Genomic DNA, 20,172 nt, shown 5'->3' with positions numbered 1-20,172 from the left:
ACGTAATACTCATAAAATTTTAAAATTTACAAGTTTCTCCCCATGGAGTCAAATGGCAAAACCCGAGGCTAAAAAGTAGTAATTCAAGTTGAAGTGGTTTAAAAAACTAAACATAAAAAATACCTCATTCTCAAGCTGGAGACAAGCAATTTTTTCTGTCAGCTGTGAGTGCTTTACAGAGTATTTTACAGTGGGATCCAAATATGTGTAGCTAATCAAAAGATGGTAGCGTAAGCCACCAATCAATAACCACGCAGATCCTAGATTTCCCATAAAATCTACAATATAGAGAGCAAATAAAAGAAAGAACATTAGTTCTAATGAAATGAAGCACCAGCCATGATAAAAAGAACGTATTATCAATTGAAGATTTTAAATTAAGCCTGACCAAAAAAAAAATGTATTTACCAGTTGATGAACAGGGGAGATAAAGGAAACGCAGCAATGGCTTAATTAAGGGACTGATCAATTTTTTAAAATGTTCATGTTTCGAGGACTTAAGGAGGGAAATCATGACCGTCACATCATTTTCCTGAAACATAGAAGAAGCATGTTGGAGTTATAAGTGGATAATTGCTAAGGATATTGTGGTTATAAATCAACAGTTTGATAAATAAGTTTATGTTTTTCACTAGAATAACAATAGTCAAAATCACAATATTGGAGCATACATCCTTAACATAGAATTCTATAAGAATGGATACTGACATACCGTAATCATCTTCCATGAATTACAAGGAAAGAGAGACTTGATTTCACTGTACTTGTCATCTTCAAATGAACTTTGGTGAGCACTTACAATCTAGAATCACAGGGAACAGGAATTAAGATGTCATTATAATAGTTACAAAGAGAGAAAGATGGTATTCAGTCCAACTGAAGGGAGAAAAACCTGCTGGAAAAGGAACCGAGCAGTAGATAAAAGGAATTCAGTTATGCAAACATCCGTAGAACCGTGCCAGAGGTGGTGTGAAGAAGCTCTAAGCTTTAGACTGTGCATAGAGTAGTCTCTAACAGCAAATGTACCCTGCCTGCTCTTGAAGAAGAGAATTATATACGGAAGTTTGAACAGTAAAGGTAGCAAAAGAAAAATATTTACTAATGACATATACCAAGCCAGAGAATGTAGAATCAGAACAAGCACCTTAACAATTAATTCCAAGATACAGTGGCATCAGGGGAGAAACAATGTGCTTTAAATGTAAACTAAAATATAATCCAGATAACAGAATTCCCACACTACATAATGAAATCTGAAGCAAGCCATAATCACAATTCACATGATCATATGAAATTTTGGCCATGAACTCTCTTCTACAACATGCCACTTAACTACAGCATTCATAAAATAGATCAAGTAAAGCTAGTCTCAGCTATAAAGAAAGAATAAAACCCCGAAATCAAAGGGTGCACAGGAGAACATACAAAGCTACCAATTGAATCATGCTCATCAACAAATTTCTATGCTTGGATGCAAGATGAAGTAGTTATTAGATATACATATGGTTTAATTGAAAATACACCCTCAATCATGTCAGTTTTGAAAAAGTTTTGGTGGAAGAAAATAAGAAGTGTCAAGCAGAGAACTGTTCCAACAGATGTAGTAGGCAATTATCTAGAAATAAAGAATGACAGAACTCATCATCACCCATACAAATGCAAATCATAGAAATAGTAACTTACAGAATTTGTTCAACAGCTGCCATTTTTACTGGCTTAAACAGCCTATCAGGTAGAGGTAGAAGATCATCTTTAAATCCCTCCAATGGAATATTCTGATGAAAAGGTCAAGCTAGAGTAAGATATAAGCAATAAAATGATACCAAGCTAGCACAGTAGAATTCAATATTTACCTCAGTAGCAACATGGAAGGGATTCCACAAAGCAGAATGCCATGCAAACCATATGTCAAGAATGAAACTAGAGATCTTCTCACTTACTGCAGTGGAACAGAACAATTTTAGGATTATTAAATAAAAAGTAAAGCTGAGAGTGGCTAATTTACAAAGATAGCAACCTCCACACACTGATCCCCAAGCATCTAATGTCCACAAAATCTTTTGATGACCCAAAAAGTCTGTTGGAGGCCTGGGAGAAAAGTTCAATGAAAAGTTCAAAGTAGACTCAATGCGGCCAGACAATGCAGTTAATTCCTGTCAAGATTCAAAAGAAACATCACATCAAAAGGATGTTCAGGTAATATTTTCCATATAATTGACTATCTTATCTCTCAAGTAAACAAAAGCAGCTTGGCAACTACAGATTCTAACTCCAAATGAAAAGAAGAATCTTACATGAAGCTGATCAAGCTTGGAAAGACGCTGAAGTAGTCTTGTATCAAGAATGAAACTAATATCATCAGCTAAAGGCAGTGTCTCAAGCCAGCAAGCAATCCCAGACTTGAGAGACAACAAATTAGGGGTGAAGACACAGCACGCAGATAAATTGGATAGCCGCAGTTCTTCTCGAAGAGACGAAGGATTCTCTTCTAACTTTTTCTTTTCAAAATCTATCCTTCTAGAAAGCATCTGTACAAACATAATAATGTATCAGTAGAGTATCAAACACTACCATCTAAATTAAAAGGAAAATTTAGTATTAGACATACCTGGCACATATCTCCCAACTGATTAACAACATTGAGATGATCTCCATCAGATTTTTCCATTACATAAGATGACATGCACACACCTGTAAGAATATCATCAGTATAAAGATTTGGACTTAGTTGTAAAAAGTAACAGTGTAATTGGTACAGGTTGGTTACAAATCAGAAGATAACCCCATCCGACTTCCCAAAATACAAACAGAGCATTAAATGCTACCCTAATAATCAAGCACACTCAGGTAAAACATACAGCAATGTAGCTGCAGCACCAACGTTTTATTTAAAAAAAAAAAAAAAATAATAATAATAATAATAATAATAATAATAATAATAATAACAACACCGTTGCTACTCCTGGTGGAGTGACAAAGTCTGGAGCCACTTGAAAAAGAATTGGGTTTTTCTATGGTGGCTGCCCCTCTCTATGTTTTATTGATTTCTTACCATTTTTCTGCACTTCCAACAGCCAAGTATACTTCAATAATAAAATGTGAAGTGAATTTTATGAATTCATTAAGGATAATATATGAAAACTACTGGAAGCATTTTCTCTCGGATATGAAATCCAAGCTACGGTAACATTTTTCAAGTGTGAGATTCCAGCCTCAGAAGCATTTATTCCGCTATTGGTGAGCCTCTGATTTTCTTTCTTTATTACTTTTCTATTTTTCTTAAAATTAAAAACACATACATTTTAGGTGATGCTGGGCTTATGTTTTTTTTTTCTCTTATTAATATTTTCTTTTGCTCGTCAAATTAGAAAACATATATTTTCCATTGATGGTAAACTCCAATCTCTTGAAGAATTTTTCTGGTGACTGGATTTTTGTTTCCCTTTTTGTTCCATTAAAATTACAAAATAATTAATTTTTTTTAACTTAAGGGACTGTTTTGCCAACAACCAGTCAAGAGTGAAAACTACATATGTTCACCTCTACACTGAGGGACTGGTTTAGTTATTGCACAATAACTAAGGAAAACATGCCCAAATAATCCAGACTTCCAACTGGATTGAATGTTTTTTTTCATCATTATTTAAGCAAAAGAAAATTAATATTCTTGCAATTTTTACAAATATATAGATATAATGGAGAGTATACAAATCTCTTTTTTTAAGGGAAAAGGGGATGGATTAGACAATGAAAACTTAACCTTCCATAGCAAGGAATCGAAGTTCAGGATTAGAAGATAATGCAGCAGCTTCAATTGACAAATTGCTCCCTCCTAAATAAATAATTTTATTAGAGAAATAACAAAAAGAAAGGGCCACAAAAATTTATATAAAGCTCACAAAAGAATACATACCCAACTCAGAACCCTTTCTCCTTTGTGGCAAAACTAGTTCTTCGCATTTCTTTAGCAGTTGACATCGATTTTCGTACAATTCAGCAGTAGATGGGAGAAACGGATGCCCACCATGATCCCAAAGCAAAGGCTTTTGCAAATGGGCAGACCAACCCAGGTCTTTATCAATTGTTAGCATCTTGCTCTACAAAAGGTTAAGGAGTTGAAGAAAATGGTGAAAATAATAAATTAAAAGAATATCAACGAGTGAGCATTAAAAAAAAAAAATTATCGAACAAAAATACCTTCAGATTTTCTACTTCATTTGGGAAAATTTCCTCCAGCTTTGTGACAACCTTCGTTAAAGACCGCCAAGAAATAAGCATGCCAGTATCAGGAAAATCAACCTGAGATGAAACAACACTGTTCCAAAACAGACAATGATGTTCAATAAGGTCACTGTACAAAGACAAAAACATCTCAGGAGGCTTCAAGAAGATCACTTCAGAGTTGGTAGGTTTCATAAACATCTCAGGAACTCTGTCCTCAAACTGCTGCAAAGATCTCAAAACAGGTTCAAGGATTTTGGTAATAGGAGTGGATGAGTAGCCTTTCTCATAGCTCCACTGTTGATTGCTTAGTCTAAGGAGGCGCACAGTACTAATAGCACTTCTGAGCTGTTCACAACAAGAATTTAACACACGGCCTGGCCCAGATACATCAACAAGTTCTTCTGAGAGCAGAGGTGTGGCATTCAAGTTTTGAGACATGATCTTATGGTGGAGGTGATTCCATATAGGGTGTTCTAGTTCATTTCGCAACAAGTTAACAAATTGATTAAAGAAATCACCACGTTCCTGTAATACAGAACCAAGTTGGCTGAAATATTTAAGATAAAGATTGAAATCACTTTTAGTTGCTGCCTGCTCAAATACCCAGCTTGCAGCAAATCGTTGCATTTTCACAACTAGTCCTTGGTCGAAACCTTTTTTCCCACAATCATGTGCATCTAGATGCTCTGAAGCCCCAGGAAACATCACCTTATGTAAGCTCTTCAGATCAAAAATTTGGTATCCATCAGAACGACAAGCACGTAGAGTTTGTTGCAGACTCGAATTGCAGGCAGTTTGGGACCCCAGAAACTCCAGGTACATACAATTTTGTTTCACACACGACTCCTCTGAGTAATAAATAAGATCTCTCAACTTCAAGGGAGTTGGCCATCCACCAGGCCAGCATAACATCCAATCTTCCAATGAGTGAAATTTTTTAAGTTCTGCCACAGATAAATAAGATTGTCTAGCATTATCCACTATGTCTCTTCCTTCACCCTCACCTAAAGATGAAAGATAAATATGCTCCCAACTAATTTGGAGGCTCCAATACAACTTATTGCCCTGTGTAAGTAGCTCTTGAAACAATTGTACCCATCGCGAGAGTTCAAGAAGTGTAATATTCATGTTATACTTTGCACCTTCATTCTTGGCATAAATATGTGCGCGGGCCATCATATCAACCAACTTACCCACAGGGATACCAGAAAGAACGAGAAATCTCATTGCATCTTTGTGCTCAGTCACATCAAGCAACTCTTTGGACTCTATATCAAACAACCAGTTAGGCTCCATCATATAAACTTCAACACCTCTATTTCGCATTGCTCGTGATACCTCACCATATGCAGGGTTAACAGTGAGAAACATACGAAACCGAGGATGGGGATGAAGAATGACAGGCTTTCCATCGACAGTTCCACATTCATTAATTGTTATACATCCAGACTGCTCAACCAAAGAGTTAATCCTATCAAGAACCTGTAACATCGAGAAGTAAGGAATTACAATTTGCAAATGCCTTGGGCAGAAATAAATAACTCAGGATTATTGTTAAGTATAATAACAAGAAAACAAAATCTCACATACTGTTGGATTGCAGAGATTTGCATTCTGTAAAACTATCCACTCTCCATTTTCTATTGCTTTTATAAGAATTCCAGGTACCCACTCAAACTTTGCTGCATATTGCCTTCTTAAGTGGTCATTGCATTTTCTTACTGCAGTGAGGGTGGCATCCAGATCTTTGACTGACCAAGACAAACGCAATGAACATGTCACAATATCTGACTTTAGATGTTCAATAATGTTAACCAACAATGGAACAGACTCAATGTATTTTGTTGAAGGCACACGATCAATGCTTGTTACAAAAGCAAGCCACAAAACAATAAGATCATCTCTTCGCATGGAAACCTCCTCGGGCAACGACGCTGGCTGCAGGCGGCAATACTCATTCACATAATCCTCGACTTGAGAAATGGCAAGACGATATTTCCGGATGGCGTTATATTGTTCAAAGCTTCCAAGCAGCTCAGATATATCAGTAGCAGATGAAAGATTTAATTCATTTAGTAAATTTCCTGTTAACTGTGCAAGAATCCTTATTAAGGAAGTTTTACCAGATGACTGGGGGCCAACCAATATGCATAGCCACTGATGCTTTACACAATGCGCCACAGCTTCCAGGCTATTGCGCAAACAAGGTAAGACTTTAAGCTCATGATATGATGACTTATGGTGAACTCTCTGGAGGGAGACATTACCAACAGTGCACCACTGTGGATTGAGTTGTACCCTTGGATATGGGTTTATATAGGGCTTCATTTGAAATACTGCTTCATAGAGCTTCATAACTTCTTGCCGGTCAGATGATGTCCGCATTCTTTGCAAATAAACCGTATTCAAAAAACAATCAAAACTTGTTTTCCCGTATTCACCTGAAAGAAAAATGTTTCCTATTTAAGAAGGTTTGCAAATTATCAAGTATACAATACAGGAGACCAAAAAATCATTTTTTTTTTTAAAACAAACAAACAAAAAACAACACAAAACAAACCCTTTATTATTTCACAGGAACGAATCACATCTCGCAGGTTGAACTCCCAGGGGGAACCTTCTTGACCAAATTTGTGAAAAACCATTGTCTCTTCATGCAACCTTTTATTAAATAAAACCAGATTTGAAAGTATAGATCTTTGAATTGAAGGATAGAGTGAACTGCAGATGGCAAGATAGTCATCTTGAACTAGTTCATCCACATAAACCTGAAGCCCATCATGAAAGGAACTCTTAATGATAATTGACAACAAAGTAATGTCTATGAATTGATCTCACTAGCATTATATCAAATATGAACTAAGAATCAGTGGATTCATACCTTTGTGAACCGGTTCAGGAAGGACTTAGGTAGATTTTTCCGTCCTCCACCCTGAGACGAAGGGTTTTGACAAGCAAAGACTCTAAAGGAGGTTGGGCACTTAAAGGTTAGACCTAATTCTGGGATGAAAACCTCAGCACGATGATCCAAGATAGCATTCAGTCCCTATATTTTATGAACTCGTAACTAGTTAGATCATGCCCAGAATAATTTCTTAAATGTACACAAATAAAAAAAATAAAAATTAAGGATGAAAACTAAAAGAGGCAAACAACCTCCAAGACAGATTGTGGGGCAAGATTGAGTTCATCCAGCAGAACCCATGATCCTTTCTTAAGTGCCTGAAATAAACACAGTACCAGTAAATTTGAATCTGGACCACAAAAGACAAATACAAGCTGCCAAGCAAGGGGAAAGAAACTCATTTCATTCATTTATATACCTGTAAAAGGATTCCATCAGACCATGCAAATTGCATTCCTTCATCACTTTCAACAGGCAAATCCGACCCCAATAAATCCATTATGTCAGTCTGCACCAAATAAACCAAGTGAAACACAGTAATCCACAATGGCAAGAAACATTGAAGAGAAGATTAAGAGATTCTTGACCTGCTCAGACAAGTTAATGCGTACGACAGTGTGGCCAGAAAACTTGCCAAGAGCAACAACTAGACTGGTTTTCCCTACACCTGGGCTACCTTCTAGCAAAACTAGAGCCAAAAAAAGTCACAAGTTAGAGAAACTAATTCACAGACAAATATTTTTCTTATTCTACGATGATTTTTTTTCCATTTTATAAGGCCTTTATTCCAAGTAACACAATACCACAACCATATTAAATTTTCATCTGAACTCTGAGAAGCATACCAGGTTTTGAAAGTTGCATAGCACGTAGCACCCGCAATGCATTTCTACGAGTTGTTGGTGCAAGAAAGTCAAACTTTTCAGCAGGAAAATTATCTTTACCTGAGAGGGTAGGAATACAGGGAAAGAAAGAATTAGCAAGTTACTGACATCATCTGAATATTAAATCACATGGTGAAACTGGAAGAAGCAATGGGTACAATTTCCTAAAATAACATTTGATAATAGGAAAACTAACTAAAAACAGCAATTACATCCATTTGCAAATCTAAAAGATCTAGTCCTTCAAGAAACAAACCACATCTCCAAACACTTGGCCCTCAACAATCCCCCTAAAGCCCTGAAATCTAATCTCAAGAATGTCTACAATAGAACAAAGAGAACAAAAATTTTCACAAATCAATCAATCAGCATTCTTTAATATTCTTCTGCAATTGTGCAATGCAGAAGAGGTGATCACAAGTCATATTACTCCCTCATACACAATGCATACATCTGCAAAAAGAACCTTATTTGGTCTGAATTGTAATTAATTGTCTACTGAGATGGACATATAGTGACATGTAATCAATATAGGTCATCCACATAATTATCTTCATAAAGCCTCACTTAGCTGTGTAACTAAAAGTTCAATTCGTAGACCCTTTTGAAAACAAACTCTGTCTACATGATCAAATATATGCCAATCCATCTTTCACATCTTTTCAGCTATAACCCAGTTCAGATCCTTGGATAACAAATTGTCTGAAAGTTTGAACTAACACCAGAATACTGTCTATGCAAAATTGAAGAGTAGAAACCTGTAGTGATCTTATCGTGTTTTAAAATTATACTAATAGGTTAAAACATTGGTGAAATTACGAGAAACCTTAAATGCGAAAAGTACATTATCTCTACAAAACAATGGGTACTATAACAAAACAAGCAATGCAGACTAACTTAATCACCACCTCAACCAAAGATAAGACTGGAATGTGAAACAAGAAAAATAATGATCCATATGAGAAAATGCATTCCTCTGACCAATTAGGCAACAATAACACCAACCAAATTAAAAGAAACCATACCTCTCTCAATATAGAATGGATGAATACCAAAGAGAGTATCACATTTCTTGTTATCAGTGCATACAACAGCATCTGCAACTGAGTCAGACCAACCATAATTCTCCAGTGTGGCAAGACTTGAGCAATCAAAATTTGAATTGATTTCCTATAGCAAGATATAAGAAACATGCTGTGATAAAAGTGTATGCAGTAACTGTGTGTTTGTATATATTGATATATTGCTCTGTACAGGAGATGAAAGCCTATATATACAAGCTAAGGGAAAGCAAAGGCCACGAATTTCAAAATTCAAATACTAAGGTTGAGAGTAATTCTCTCAACCATAACCCAACTCTTCTAACACATGCCTTGTTAATATAGTACTTGGAAAAAGCATGTGCTGATTCATAAAACAGTATGCAGCATAGATCACTAAATTACATTGAGATGAAACAAAATATAACTCTATTTTAGAAGCAACAAACCCAGCATATTGCCACCCTAATTTCATTGTTCTCTTCTTTCTTTAAACTATCTCCTCTTTCTAAGCATGGCCAAATTTATGCACCCTAGTTCTTTTAATCAAATGGCAAGACAAAAGGTAGTAGCTAGCCTTCTCTTTAATTGATAATTCTAATTGAGAATTCCGTTTTAAGAAAAATGCGCATAGAATAATGAAAGCTTATCCGTATATTCTGAAAAATAAGAGCAGATATCAAGTAAAAGCTACACATGCTTCTCGATTCTATAAAAAGCATGGTAGTTTTGGATGTTTCTTCTTTTGGGTAAAATATGTCTGCAATACATATCAACTTAATGCATTTATGATTTAACTAAAAGAATATGGTACAACTATACTGCAAAAGATGGAAATATTGCAATGGCTTCAAATTCTCAAGTGATTTTGGTAGTCAAAACTCCAAAGTATGCACAATGTATAGATGGAAAAGAACAACACCTTCAGCAGCCCTAGAAGAAATAAGAAACATTTCTTCCTCAACCCAGCAGCCTCATACTTGGAGATATTAGTACCTGAAGAGCAAAAGTAATCAAAGATTATTCAAAAGAATAGAAGCATTCCGTATAACAGGAAGTAATGGAAAAAAAAGACAAAAAGATGCTTCGTGTTTCTGTTTCTGATAGATGCTTTCTACCCTTTTAATAATCAGTGTCATTAGTTAAAAGTATTTATGGCATGGTAGAACACAAAATTAAGTACATTTATGTTGCATACAGCAATAGTTTGCCCTAGCGCAGAATTATGATAAGCTAAACAGCGCACCACTTCAACTAGACACATTTGTTGGTACTAATTGGATGATATAGCAAAATTATATCAGAGAGTTTGCACCAGCTTGTAGAAGCGATGACAACAGCAACTAACAATAATTTCTAACAAAACCAATTAAAAATATACCTAAACTCAGCCCATCCAGCAACACAAGGAACGCCCCATGTAGAAATGCCGATTCTGGATATAAACTTGTTCCGCTTGTGTTTATGAAAGAAACCCAAGATAACAAATCTCTCACAGTAAGCATTCTTCCTGTTTTTAAATTATTGAACCACTGCATGGAAGAAAAGAAACCTCAGTTTAATTTCAAACTTATCACCACCATGTGTCTTTCTTTCTATAGCACTGTTGCCTAATATTCAAGCAAACATTAGAGTGAAGCATACCTCCCAAAATTTTAACATGGGATCCACAAAGCTACAAAGCTGTGGGTTAATAATCCTGAAAATTAGGCCATAAGTTAGTATCATAACTAAACCTTCTAAGAAAAACAATAATGGAGACACAAACCTCCTAAGAGCAATAAGTTTAAGCTCATCCAAGCCACTAACAGGAGGTACCCATATCTCAGTAAATCTGTTGCGAAGGGCAGGAGATAGCTCTTTCTTTCCAAAATCACCACCAGGATTCATTGTTGCAAAAAGGCAGAAATCCGAATGGGCAGTTACCATCTCAAGATCAGAACCTCCTTTCTCAGCCAAAGACTGAAGATACATAACAAACAAAATACAAATCAAATAACAATACAAGCTGGGGAAATGCTAAAATACTTTCCAGATCACAAGCTAAAATACAAGATATACTATAGGTGATCACAGATATCAAATGGGTTCAAGAAATTTAACATCATATGGAAGTGACAATACTGTAAGGAGTAAACATCAAGGATAAAGTCGGTCAAGTACAAAGGAAAATACCAAAGAAACATATGGTGGATGTAATCAACTAATCATTCAGAAATATTAAGTCTATAAAGTGATTAAAGTATAGCAGAAGCAACATACCAGCTTCCTTTCAGGCTCCAACACACTATTTAAACGTTCAAGCACACTATCATCAGCCAAAGAAATTTCATCTACCAGAAATAGTTCTCCCCTCTTCATTGCTTCAACAAGGGGTCCATCTTTCCACCTAAAGATCGTCTGCCACTGTTGATGTAGCTTAACTAATTCAAGGTTCAATTCTTTAATATAATCATGCTCTTGCGCCGTCACATCAGGATGGGAAACCAAACCCTGATTGTAACTACTCACAATTCTAGATATTTTGTCTAGAGTCTTGGAAGCTTGATTAATATCTGAAGGAATTTTCTGGAGAAGAAAAAGAAAAGTAAGCAAAGAGCCGAAGACATTGAGAAAAGGAAGATTCTCTTCTATTACTATGAGAATATGAATGCAACATACAGAATCACCAGGAAAGTGGACAAAAGGCTTGGAACACATCAATTTTTCACATATATCTTTGAAGTCCATGGAAATCTGTGATCTTTCTCGTACAGGATAAAACCCCTGTTAAATGACAACACACAACCACCCACATGAATATCAATCTACAAAACTTTTCATGGAAACATTTAGAGCCAAAGAAGACTTGGTTAAAGTCCATGTAAAAAACAATTGAAGAAAGCAATGCAGCAGACCCCAAGAAAATCAGAAGTTTCTGTAAACTGATGACAATTCAAGATATGTAATTCGGATGCCAAGATGATACTGAGAAATTGGCAAATCGTCGTCTTTCCTCCACCAGTTTCACCAACAAGGAGGACAGGCTCACGCAGCTTGTAACAACGCTCAACAAGGAAGTACAATCTCTGCATACTTTTAGTAAGAACAATTCTGCATACACATGAAAAAATTCCCAAGTCAAAAACAGTAAATAAGAATGCAATACATTCCAGTCTAGTCTAACCATTTAGGTGCATACCCCCCAAAGTGTTCTGACAGTTTCGGATTCTTGCCAACCTCAAAATTTTCTCCATATCCTCCTTCCTGACAATAAAAAAATAAAATTACACACTATCAATCAATACAGTTACACATTGTTATCCATATCAATTCTAAGATAGAATCTCCAATTTTCTTTCCTAAATTAATCATTAGGTCATTGATAATCAGCAATCGAATACATAAAATGCTGTTCACCAAGACTAAAGAATGAGCTAAACACAACAGAATGGAATAAAAGAAACAATGGAAACAACTAAGTAAGCACTTCCAAATATCGGAAAATTAAGAAGCTTCCATCAATAAGCTGAACAGTATGCACAAAAGCAGGCAATAAGAGAAGTTGTAGCACAAGGAACTATGTTTATAAAAAAAGGGACAAAAATATTTTAAAATCACTAAAAGTTAATAGTAGCAAAAAAAAAAAAAATCCAAGCACCAAATGAATTTAGGATATGCAGATACATGTACACAACCACTAACCAAGAAAGGAGTGCATCATACCCTCTATATCGTATATTAAGATACATAATGGAGAGATCTCAAATATAATAGCAATAAAAAGCTAGGGATTAAACATTATCCAACCTGCTTGTACAAGAAATCCTCAGAGAATTTGACCTTCAGCTTCCTCTCCAAAACTTCTTGAACAACACTTCTCTCATTGTCATCCCTTAACCTCTCAGCCAGTAAATAGTAACCATCACGAGCCAAGTCCTCGTAGGTTTTCCCAAAAGCCTTGAAACGGTTAGCCCAGCGAAACAAGTCACGTGGAGTTATGAATCCATGCTTCCCTGCAAAAACTTTACTGCTCTGCCTACGCAATTGCAGCTCCTTCATGACATCAACCATTACCTTAGCATATCTTGGCGGAATTGTACACTTATTCTCCAATATAGTACTCAATTCATCTTCTGGAATTTCATCAACATGGATTTCCACAAAACGGTTGCGAAATGCTCGAGAAAGCATCTTACGACCACCATAAAATGTGGGTGGATTTTGGGTGGCAAATAGCATAAACTCAGGGTGGACACGAACAGTTTCCCTCAATTCAGGTACATATAGCTCTCTGAAGTCATCCAGCAACCTATTTAGTGCTTCAAGAACATCAGAAGGGGCAAGGTTAAGCTCATCCAAAACTATCCAGTGTCCATTACGCACAGCCTTAACAAGTGCACCTTCATGGAAAACAAGCTTCCCACTAGCATCAGTAACATACAAACCCAGATATTCCTGAAGATCAGTATGTTCATGGTTGTTAATCCGCACAAATTCATGACCAGTTACTGCTGCAAGATACTGAACAAGACTAGTTTTCCCACTAGAGGTTGGCCCTTGTAGAAGAACAGGATACCTTCCAATAAATATGGCACGAGCCAAGTTCTTTAAATGCTCTTTGACAGTCTTTGTTAGAACATAGCTGTCCAACAAATTATCACACATAGAGGCTTGAGTTAATTTATTGATCAAGTAAGAGTCAAATGGGATCTGTTGAGGTAGTTTACCTCCCAACAAATGTGAAGAAATCAAATTGTTCATTAACTTAGCACTTGTTTCATCCAACAATATCAGAAAGAACATACAAAAGCCATCATAAAGGGCTTTTTCATATCCAAAGTGCCTTTTTGCCTTCTTAATGTAATCAAGAGCACGTCTAAGAGACCTCAGACTATACTGGGGTTTCTGGTTAGCCCCATCCTGAAGACTTTCTTCAGATATTTTCTTGGCTGCTTTATAAAACAGAACTATGTTTCTAACTAGTTCTGTATTTGAATGATCCTCATCTATAAAATTATTAACAAACAAAGTTAAGTCGTCATCATCCATCACATCATCAACAAAATATTCCGAGAATCTGCTCCTGAGTGAGAATGGCAAGTCTCTCTTTCCAGCATCCGTTGCAGGATTCATACACGCAAATATGCGGAAGCTGGAACTTCTATCAATACAGTTGACATCACCCTTCTCTGTCAAACAAAGAGACCCATTCTCTTCTTCTAGTACACCAATAACACGCTGCAAGGTCTCTGGAGGAGCCAGGTTCACCTCATCAAGCAATATCCAGTCACCATTCTTCAGAGCTGTAATAAAAGCTCCTTCTACAAATGAAAATATCATTCCAGCAGAAGCACTCATTTGCGCACGGGCCTTTTCAAGTTTAATGGAAAATTGTTCCCACTCCTTCTTTACTTCCTCACCTAAAGGTCTCTTGCGTTTCATACCAGAGCCTGATCTTCCTATTCCAATAATCTCAACACCTTTCTGAAAACCAATCAGTAACTTCTTCCAATTCCTATCTTCCAAAAACTTACCTAAACGCTTAAGAAACCCTTCATTGTCCTGAAGCACAATATATTAGTGCCACAAACAGAAATCGAAAAGAAACAGAAGGAACTTTTTTTAGTGAATATACCTTTAATGAAAAGGTCTTAGTGAAAAGATTCTCAAACTCCTTGTACAGAGGGAAACATACAAACCGTGCATCAACTGGTTTGAAACCTCCTAACAAATCTGCAATATCACTTTGCTGACTCAAGTTCTGCATAAAATTTAAATTAGTCAAAAAATCAGAGGCAACTGAATATAGTCATAACTTCTCCAATTAGATAATTTTTACAGAACATACCAATACTGTGAGCTTTTTACCCAGCCTTGTTGCCAAACTTTGTACAAGAGTAGTTTTTCCTGTACCAGTTTCCCCCACCAAGAGAACAGGCTCATTATACTTAACAGAACAAGCTATTCTCTCTAGAACATGTAATGAATTGCGAATTTGAACAAAAGGTCTATCCTCATGGCAGAACTGTGGAATCAGATAAAAGATTTAACAGAGATAATAAATGTCAATAATAAAATATCACGAGTCACGACTAAAAAATATAATAAGAACTCCACTCACATTTTTCCGATAGCACTCTAAGGAAACCCGACCAACATTTAATGTTAGACACCGATTCCTCTCCTGTGAAATGATTTGAAATCTAGGCTTATTATTTGGACATAATGTCTCTACAAACCACAGTTTTGCTATCGCATCCCTAATAGCATCCCGATTCATAGAAGTGGAGAAGGCTGCAAAAACATCCAACGCCTGAAAAACAAAATGTCAAACAATGCACCAATTAGCCTACCTAGAATATCTTAATCAAAAGCAGCACAGCAGAACATGGAGGCACTTTATTTCAAACCTCTTTAAAGATAGCATCACGAGCATAACTTGAAAGTCCATCCTGGTCCCACAAAAAATCTTGGCCAGCAATTCTCTTGCACCATTTGAGGAGATCTCTGCAATTACAAGTAACTTGTGAAAATTAATAATGTCTAAAAACCTTGACCCGTTGAACATTTAAAGACTATACCTCAATGAGAACCGCTCAACTGTAATGGTTCCTAACTGAGATGCTGAAAGCGCATTGACAATTTTGAATGTTTCTGCATGATAGGACGCAAAACTGTCACAAGTGAATTCTAAGTATTTCTCCCCAGAACAACAATTGATTTCTAAAAACAAGAAAGTAATACCTATAAGTTTCGCTGCAAGAGTGTTCAATTTTGGATACCACGCATTAACAATATTCAGCAAGTCATCTTCACAAGGTGGCCCAACCATTATTCTCCTCCAAAATGCACTAACTGAATTATTGCCTAAACAAAGGAGGGGGAGTGAGAGAGGAAAAACTTAGCCAAGAAAGGAGGAATGAGCATTATTTTTCAAAAATTACACATTTTAATACACATCCAATTTAGTGCAACTAACTATGAAATGGAAACAAGATTCCAAAAAAACCATTAACAGTTTTGGTGGTAAATTTTTTGGTTAGCCATATCACTTATAACTGATCCATCAATAAAAGGACATGAAATCTATATGCACAAATACACAATAATTGAAAAGTACCAAAATATCAAATCATGAGTGGATAACAGCATACAGAGGGTACCACAAGAACATAAGTTGAAACTAAAAAGAAATAGTAATGATGGTAATGATGATTTTCCTGAAGAGACGCATAGCAGAAGACAATAATAGCCTACTATACAGAGATAACCTAGAGTTGGATAACAGTATTTTTTTTGTTACAACTAATGCCCTTTGTACAGGAAGAAAACAATGTAAACGTAACACAAATAAAGACTTGGATTACCAACCTTTTGCAGATATATCCAATTTTGAGCTTGTGACTGTAGAAAATAGCCGAAAGCCCTCATTCACACTGATCACCTGCATTGATCCATCAATCAGCAGAAAAACATATGTGCATGGAGTGATAGAATAGATCTTTTTATTATTTGAGCACACAGAAAAAGGACTCCAAATGGACATATATCATAAAATATATAAATTCTTGAACCGGGATAGGAAACTGGATGATAACTTGTTAGACAAGTACTGGTAGTGAACTGTGTATGTGTAAACTGTGTTCGTGTATTACTGTGTTCCATGTACAGAAGAGAAAGGAACTTATATACAAGCTAAGGAAGGAACTAAGCCACTTATTTCAAATTTCAAACCCAACACTCTACAATCACCAGGGCAATATGTAGGGAAAAACAAGGAACAGAAAACAAAGACAATAAATGAAAGCAAGGCTCAAGGAACAAAAGTTTGCTCCTAGGAACACTAAAAGACAGATTGAAAAACACAACAATTATTCTCAAATGTCAACAGATATATAAGAAAACTAACTTCCTAATTGGGTCATCTAGAATGTGATTGACAACATGTTGATTTGATAGATCACAGTGTTATCCACTATGTAGAATTTGATATCCAATGAAACCTAATTTATCATTAAATAGGAGTATAAAACAAGAGAATTGTTGACCATCTTCTTCCACACAATTATTTGTTATTTTATTGATAGATACTTTATTAATTTGGGAATGGCATTGAAGGAGAAAAGATATGACATATCAAGTTGTAAAATAATCAAATCATGTGTGAAGAATAAATATGATCAGATATTAGCAATACAGATGGAACGAGAGAGCGTATACTCAACATTTAGAAATTAAAGAGTATACCTCCCCATGGCCAGTGGAGAATGAATTTGACCCCTCTAATAGAGGTAATAAGATAGATCGAACATCAGGTGGTGCTTTATCCACATCCTCAATGACAACCCAGAGTCCATTTGAAACAGCCTGTATAGGAAAGCATACATATTTCATGACAAGGTTAGAAAGCTTAGCATTCACACATATTTTAATATTTAATAATACATAAGAAACAAACCTGAGTAAGCGAACCAGGTTGCCATCTAAATTCACCGGGTTGATCAGCACAAACATAACTCCCAACTAATGTCCTGCCATCAATTTGCTCATCCATGTGTATAGACAGAACTTTTTATGAGACCAGCCACAGCATACCCCAAATATAAACAATAAATAAAGCAGAAGACATTAGTTTATTGAAGTGGAAAAAAGTAGAAACCAAGGCACATGCAGACAAAAAATTTGGAAGGCCATGTGCAACGAGAATACACTTCACATAAGGTAAAAATTAATAAAGTTGTCAAAGGCAGTCACAAACAAAAATGTTGGCAACGGCATAAATTATTGTATTGCACCCAAAAAAAATAAAAAGAAAAACACACAAGCAATTGAATGTGATGCAGAAACTATTTCACTTATTTCTCCAGCAACTTGTTCTGGTAAAAAGGATTTTGTCAATTTCATCAAGTAAATCATCACACAGCTAAGAATCAAGAGTCAAGCTTTACTAACTACATCCTTCCAAGTGCTGTTATTATCTAGTACAAGATAATTATATTGTTGCAAAAGAAAACTATAATGCAAAAAATATCCATAGGGAACAAGCATCTCAGCAGTACAAAAGGATGATAGAAAATTACCTTGGCTCCCATATTCCTGTGCCAACCTTGCAACAAGTGCAGTTTTTCCCGCACCAGCAGGACCATACAAAAGAACAGGCCACCTCTGACTCACAGCCAAGAAGACCATCTCATAACTCTTCTTCACAGCAGATGTCATGGTAAAGGGCTTTCCATTGCACCTGCATATCCAGAAGGGCAAGAATAATTGCCAAATGTGCATTATTCACAAAGCAAGGGAAGCGGAAAAACCCCAGTAATATGCCTACTATTATAGTCACATCCCGAAATTTGCATACCTCGTGCTCTCTGTTGATTGCAAAGATGTATGCATTGCAGCAGAGGGTGAATTTAGAGAAATAAAAGTTGAGGGGACAGAGTAACCTTGATCAAACCCAATGAGTTTGCCACTAGACTCCCCATCTTTTCCCTTTGAACATTCAATATACCATCCAGCTTTCTCTAGTGAAACATCCTGACAAAATTCTTGCCACCTTCAGACAGAAAAAACAATTTAAAGACAAGGAAATAGGTGAGGAGGAAGAAAATTTAAACATTCAGAAGAAGACTCTATGATGAATATTATCAGTCTTTCAACCACAAACTAATTCATGATTTGAGCATCAATTCATTCAAATGGGATGAATAAACGTAACTTAGCCAGATGATACCAATTATATTCAATCTAGGATGCTCCAGATATTTAATACTTCATCCATAGGAATTCGGCTACCATTGTGTTTTATGTATAATATATCTTTCTAATATAAAGGAGTTCAATTAACTTTGTGTTTGTATTGCATCCACAAATAAGCTTCTTTCTTTAAACAATATCATGTTTGTTAAGGTCTATTACGCATAAAACTGAATAAAATGATCAATTACCCACCGCAATAAACAAGAAAAATCTTCTTCAGAACTCGGACTTGTATTTGTACTTAAATTCAGAACCAACGATAATATTTGCTTCCTATACCATCCTATGTCAGAGATATTACTCTTCAACTCTGCATCAGTATACTTCTTTACAAGGTTCAGAAAGCAGGACCAATTCCATAGTGTGGTAAACTCACACGCTGCCAGAAGGAAACGGTAGGAGACTCTTACTATGTCTAAAAGACGAGTTCCTTCCTAAAAGAAAATAGGAGTCAGTCCAGAACTACAAAGAAAACAAACCAAAAATATACATAAAATGTATCTTGCTTTGAAGATAAATTTAGAAATAAAAATACTGTTTAAAAGAAAATTGCATTTGTAAATTTCAGCCTTTACTAATTATTTCATTTTATTGATGTAATTTTGACCTTTAGGAAATATTATCATCCAATTAATCAGAATAACTTATGTAGAAATTAAAAAGTAAAAGAAAATGATTTGCTAGACTGCTACTATATAGTCATTCACATGCATAAACAGCACAGGTAAAGTCAACTAAAAACCATCAATAATTGATATAAAATGATTTCCTCAACTCCTACTATATAATCCTTGGTGTTGGCTAATTCTAATAATTGCTTGACCTTTTAAATATGGAAATATTAATCATATATGGTTATTTTTGTAGACTGTTCATTTATTTCTTTTTTTCTTTACTTTCTTTTTGGACAAGTAATTCATTGACAAAAATGGCACCACGAAGGAGTGTGCAAGATTTGCAGAAAGTAATTCATTTCTTGAAGGATGATTAAATATGTTATGATCATTGCAAAAAAAAAAAAAAAAAAAAAAACCAATAGCATTTTGACTAGAGACAAAACAATTCTTGAGATTTATAAAATGCATTTAGCATATTACAATATTACATATATAGAAAGCATAGTACCACACAGGTCATAATAGTGAAAGTAATGCCTAAAATTACTCTTAACAAAAATATAAAAAGAGAAGGAACTGAGTTTGAGCTTGTAATTTTTTTTTAGCAGAGAATTCGGGGAAGTAAAATCCAATACTTGAGCATAAAGTGAAAGTTGAATAACAAAGATACCATAGAAACTTCATCAACATATGATCCTCTCTGAATGATCCTTTCAAAAGGAGGTGGAGCAAAATTAAAATAACTTAAAATTGACCTACAACAT

General features: G+C 35.5%; 1 protein-coding gene across 1 annotated transcript in view; it reads right to left on the bottom strand.

The window, feature by feature from the left end:
- LOC109156359 (midasin) overlaps nucleotides 1-20,172 on the bottom strand; it is a 32,976-nt gene that overhangs the window by 11,995 nt on the left and 809 nt on the right. Inside the window, exons 3-44 of the mRNA XM_019304190.1 lie at nucleotides 20,079-20,163; nucleotides 18,984-19,225; nucleotides 18,394-18,588; nucleotides 18,116-18,276; nucleotides 17,494-17,603; nucleotides 17,283-17,402; nucleotides 16,407-16,479; nucleotides 15,780-15,902; nucleotides 15,617-15,689; nucleotides 15,446-15,542; nucleotides 15,157-15,348; nucleotides 14,884-15,060; nucleotides 14,671-14,796; nucleotides 12,843-14,597; nucleotides 12,235-12,299; nucleotides 11,951-12,146; nucleotides 11,715-11,819; nucleotides 11,316-11,621; nucleotides 10,822-11,015; nucleotides 10,698-10,752; nucleotides 10,435-10,585; nucleotides 9,976-10,049; nucleotides 9,039-9,183; nucleotides 7,975-8,073; nucleotides 7,717-7,817; nucleotides 7,548-7,637; nucleotides 7,381-7,446; nucleotides 7,106-7,270; nucleotides 6,785-6,992; nucleotides 5,815-6,665; nucleotides 4,198-5,706; nucleotides 3,914-4,097; nucleotides 3,761-3,832; nucleotides 2,609-2,691; nucleotides 2,295-2,528; nucleotides 2,018-2,153; nucleotides 1,854-1,939; nucleotides 1,684-1,775; nucleotides 893-1,031; nucleotides 713-802; nucleotides 409-532; nucleotides 124-278 (exon numbers count right to left, since the gene is read on the bottom strand). Coding sequence (XP_019159735.1) covers nucleotides 124-278; nucleotides 409-532; nucleotides 713-802; nucleotides 893-1,031; nucleotides 1,684-1,775; nucleotides 1,854-1,939; nucleotides 2,018-2,153; nucleotides 2,295-2,528; nucleotides 2,609-2,691; nucleotides 3,761-3,832; nucleotides 3,914-4,097; nucleotides 4,198-5,706; nucleotides 5,815-6,665; nucleotides 6,785-6,992; nucleotides 7,106-7,270; nucleotides 7,381-7,446; nucleotides 7,548-7,637; nucleotides 7,717-7,817; nucleotides 7,975-8,073; nucleotides 9,039-9,183; nucleotides 9,976-10,049; nucleotides 10,435-10,585; nucleotides 10,698-10,752; nucleotides 10,822-11,015; nucleotides 11,316-11,621; nucleotides 11,715-11,819; nucleotides 11,951-12,146; nucleotides 12,235-12,299; nucleotides 12,843-14,597; nucleotides 14,671-14,796; nucleotides 14,884-15,060; nucleotides 15,157-15,348; nucleotides 15,446-15,542; nucleotides 15,617-15,689; nucleotides 15,780-15,902; nucleotides 16,407-16,479; nucleotides 17,283-17,402; nucleotides 17,494-17,603; nucleotides 18,116-18,276; nucleotides 18,394-18,588; nucleotides 18,984-19,225; nucleotides 20,079-20,163 — 9,304 coding nt within the window. The remainder of the gene's footprint in view (nucleotides 1-123; nucleotides 279-408; nucleotides 533-712; nucleotides 803-892; nucleotides 1,032-1,683; nucleotides 1,776-1,853; nucleotides 1,940-2,017; nucleotides 2,154-2,294; nucleotides 2,529-2,608; nucleotides 2,692-3,760; nucleotides 3,833-3,913; nucleotides 4,098-4,197; nucleotides 5,707-5,814; nucleotides 6,666-6,784; nucleotides 6,993-7,105; nucleotides 7,271-7,380; nucleotides 7,447-7,547; nucleotides 7,638-7,716; nucleotides 7,818-7,974; nucleotides 8,074-9,038; nucleotides 9,184-9,975; nucleotides 10,050-10,434; nucleotides 10,586-10,697; nucleotides 10,753-10,821; nucleotides 11,016-11,315; nucleotides 11,622-11,714; nucleotides 11,820-11,950; nucleotides 12,147-12,234; nucleotides 12,300-12,842; nucleotides 14,598-14,670; nucleotides 14,797-14,883; nucleotides 15,061-15,156; nucleotides 15,349-15,445; nucleotides 15,543-15,616; nucleotides 15,690-15,779; nucleotides 15,903-16,406; nucleotides 16,480-17,282; nucleotides 17,403-17,493; nucleotides 17,604-18,115; nucleotides 18,277-18,393; nucleotides 18,589-18,983; nucleotides 19,226-20,078; nucleotides 20,164-20,172) is intronic.

Source organism: Ipomoea nil, unplaced genomic scaffold (assembly GCF_001879475.1).
Source record: "Ipomoea nil cultivar Tokyo-kokei standard unplaced genomic scaffold, Asagao_1.1 scaffold2705, whole genome shotgun sequence".
Taxonomy (NCBI): domain Eukaryota; kingdom Viridiplantae; phylum Streptophyta; class Magnoliopsida; order Solanales; family Convolvulaceae; genus Ipomoea; species Ipomoea nil.
Note: the sequence above shows the minus strand (reverse complement) of the source record. Positions and strands in the feature narration are given on the sequence as shown.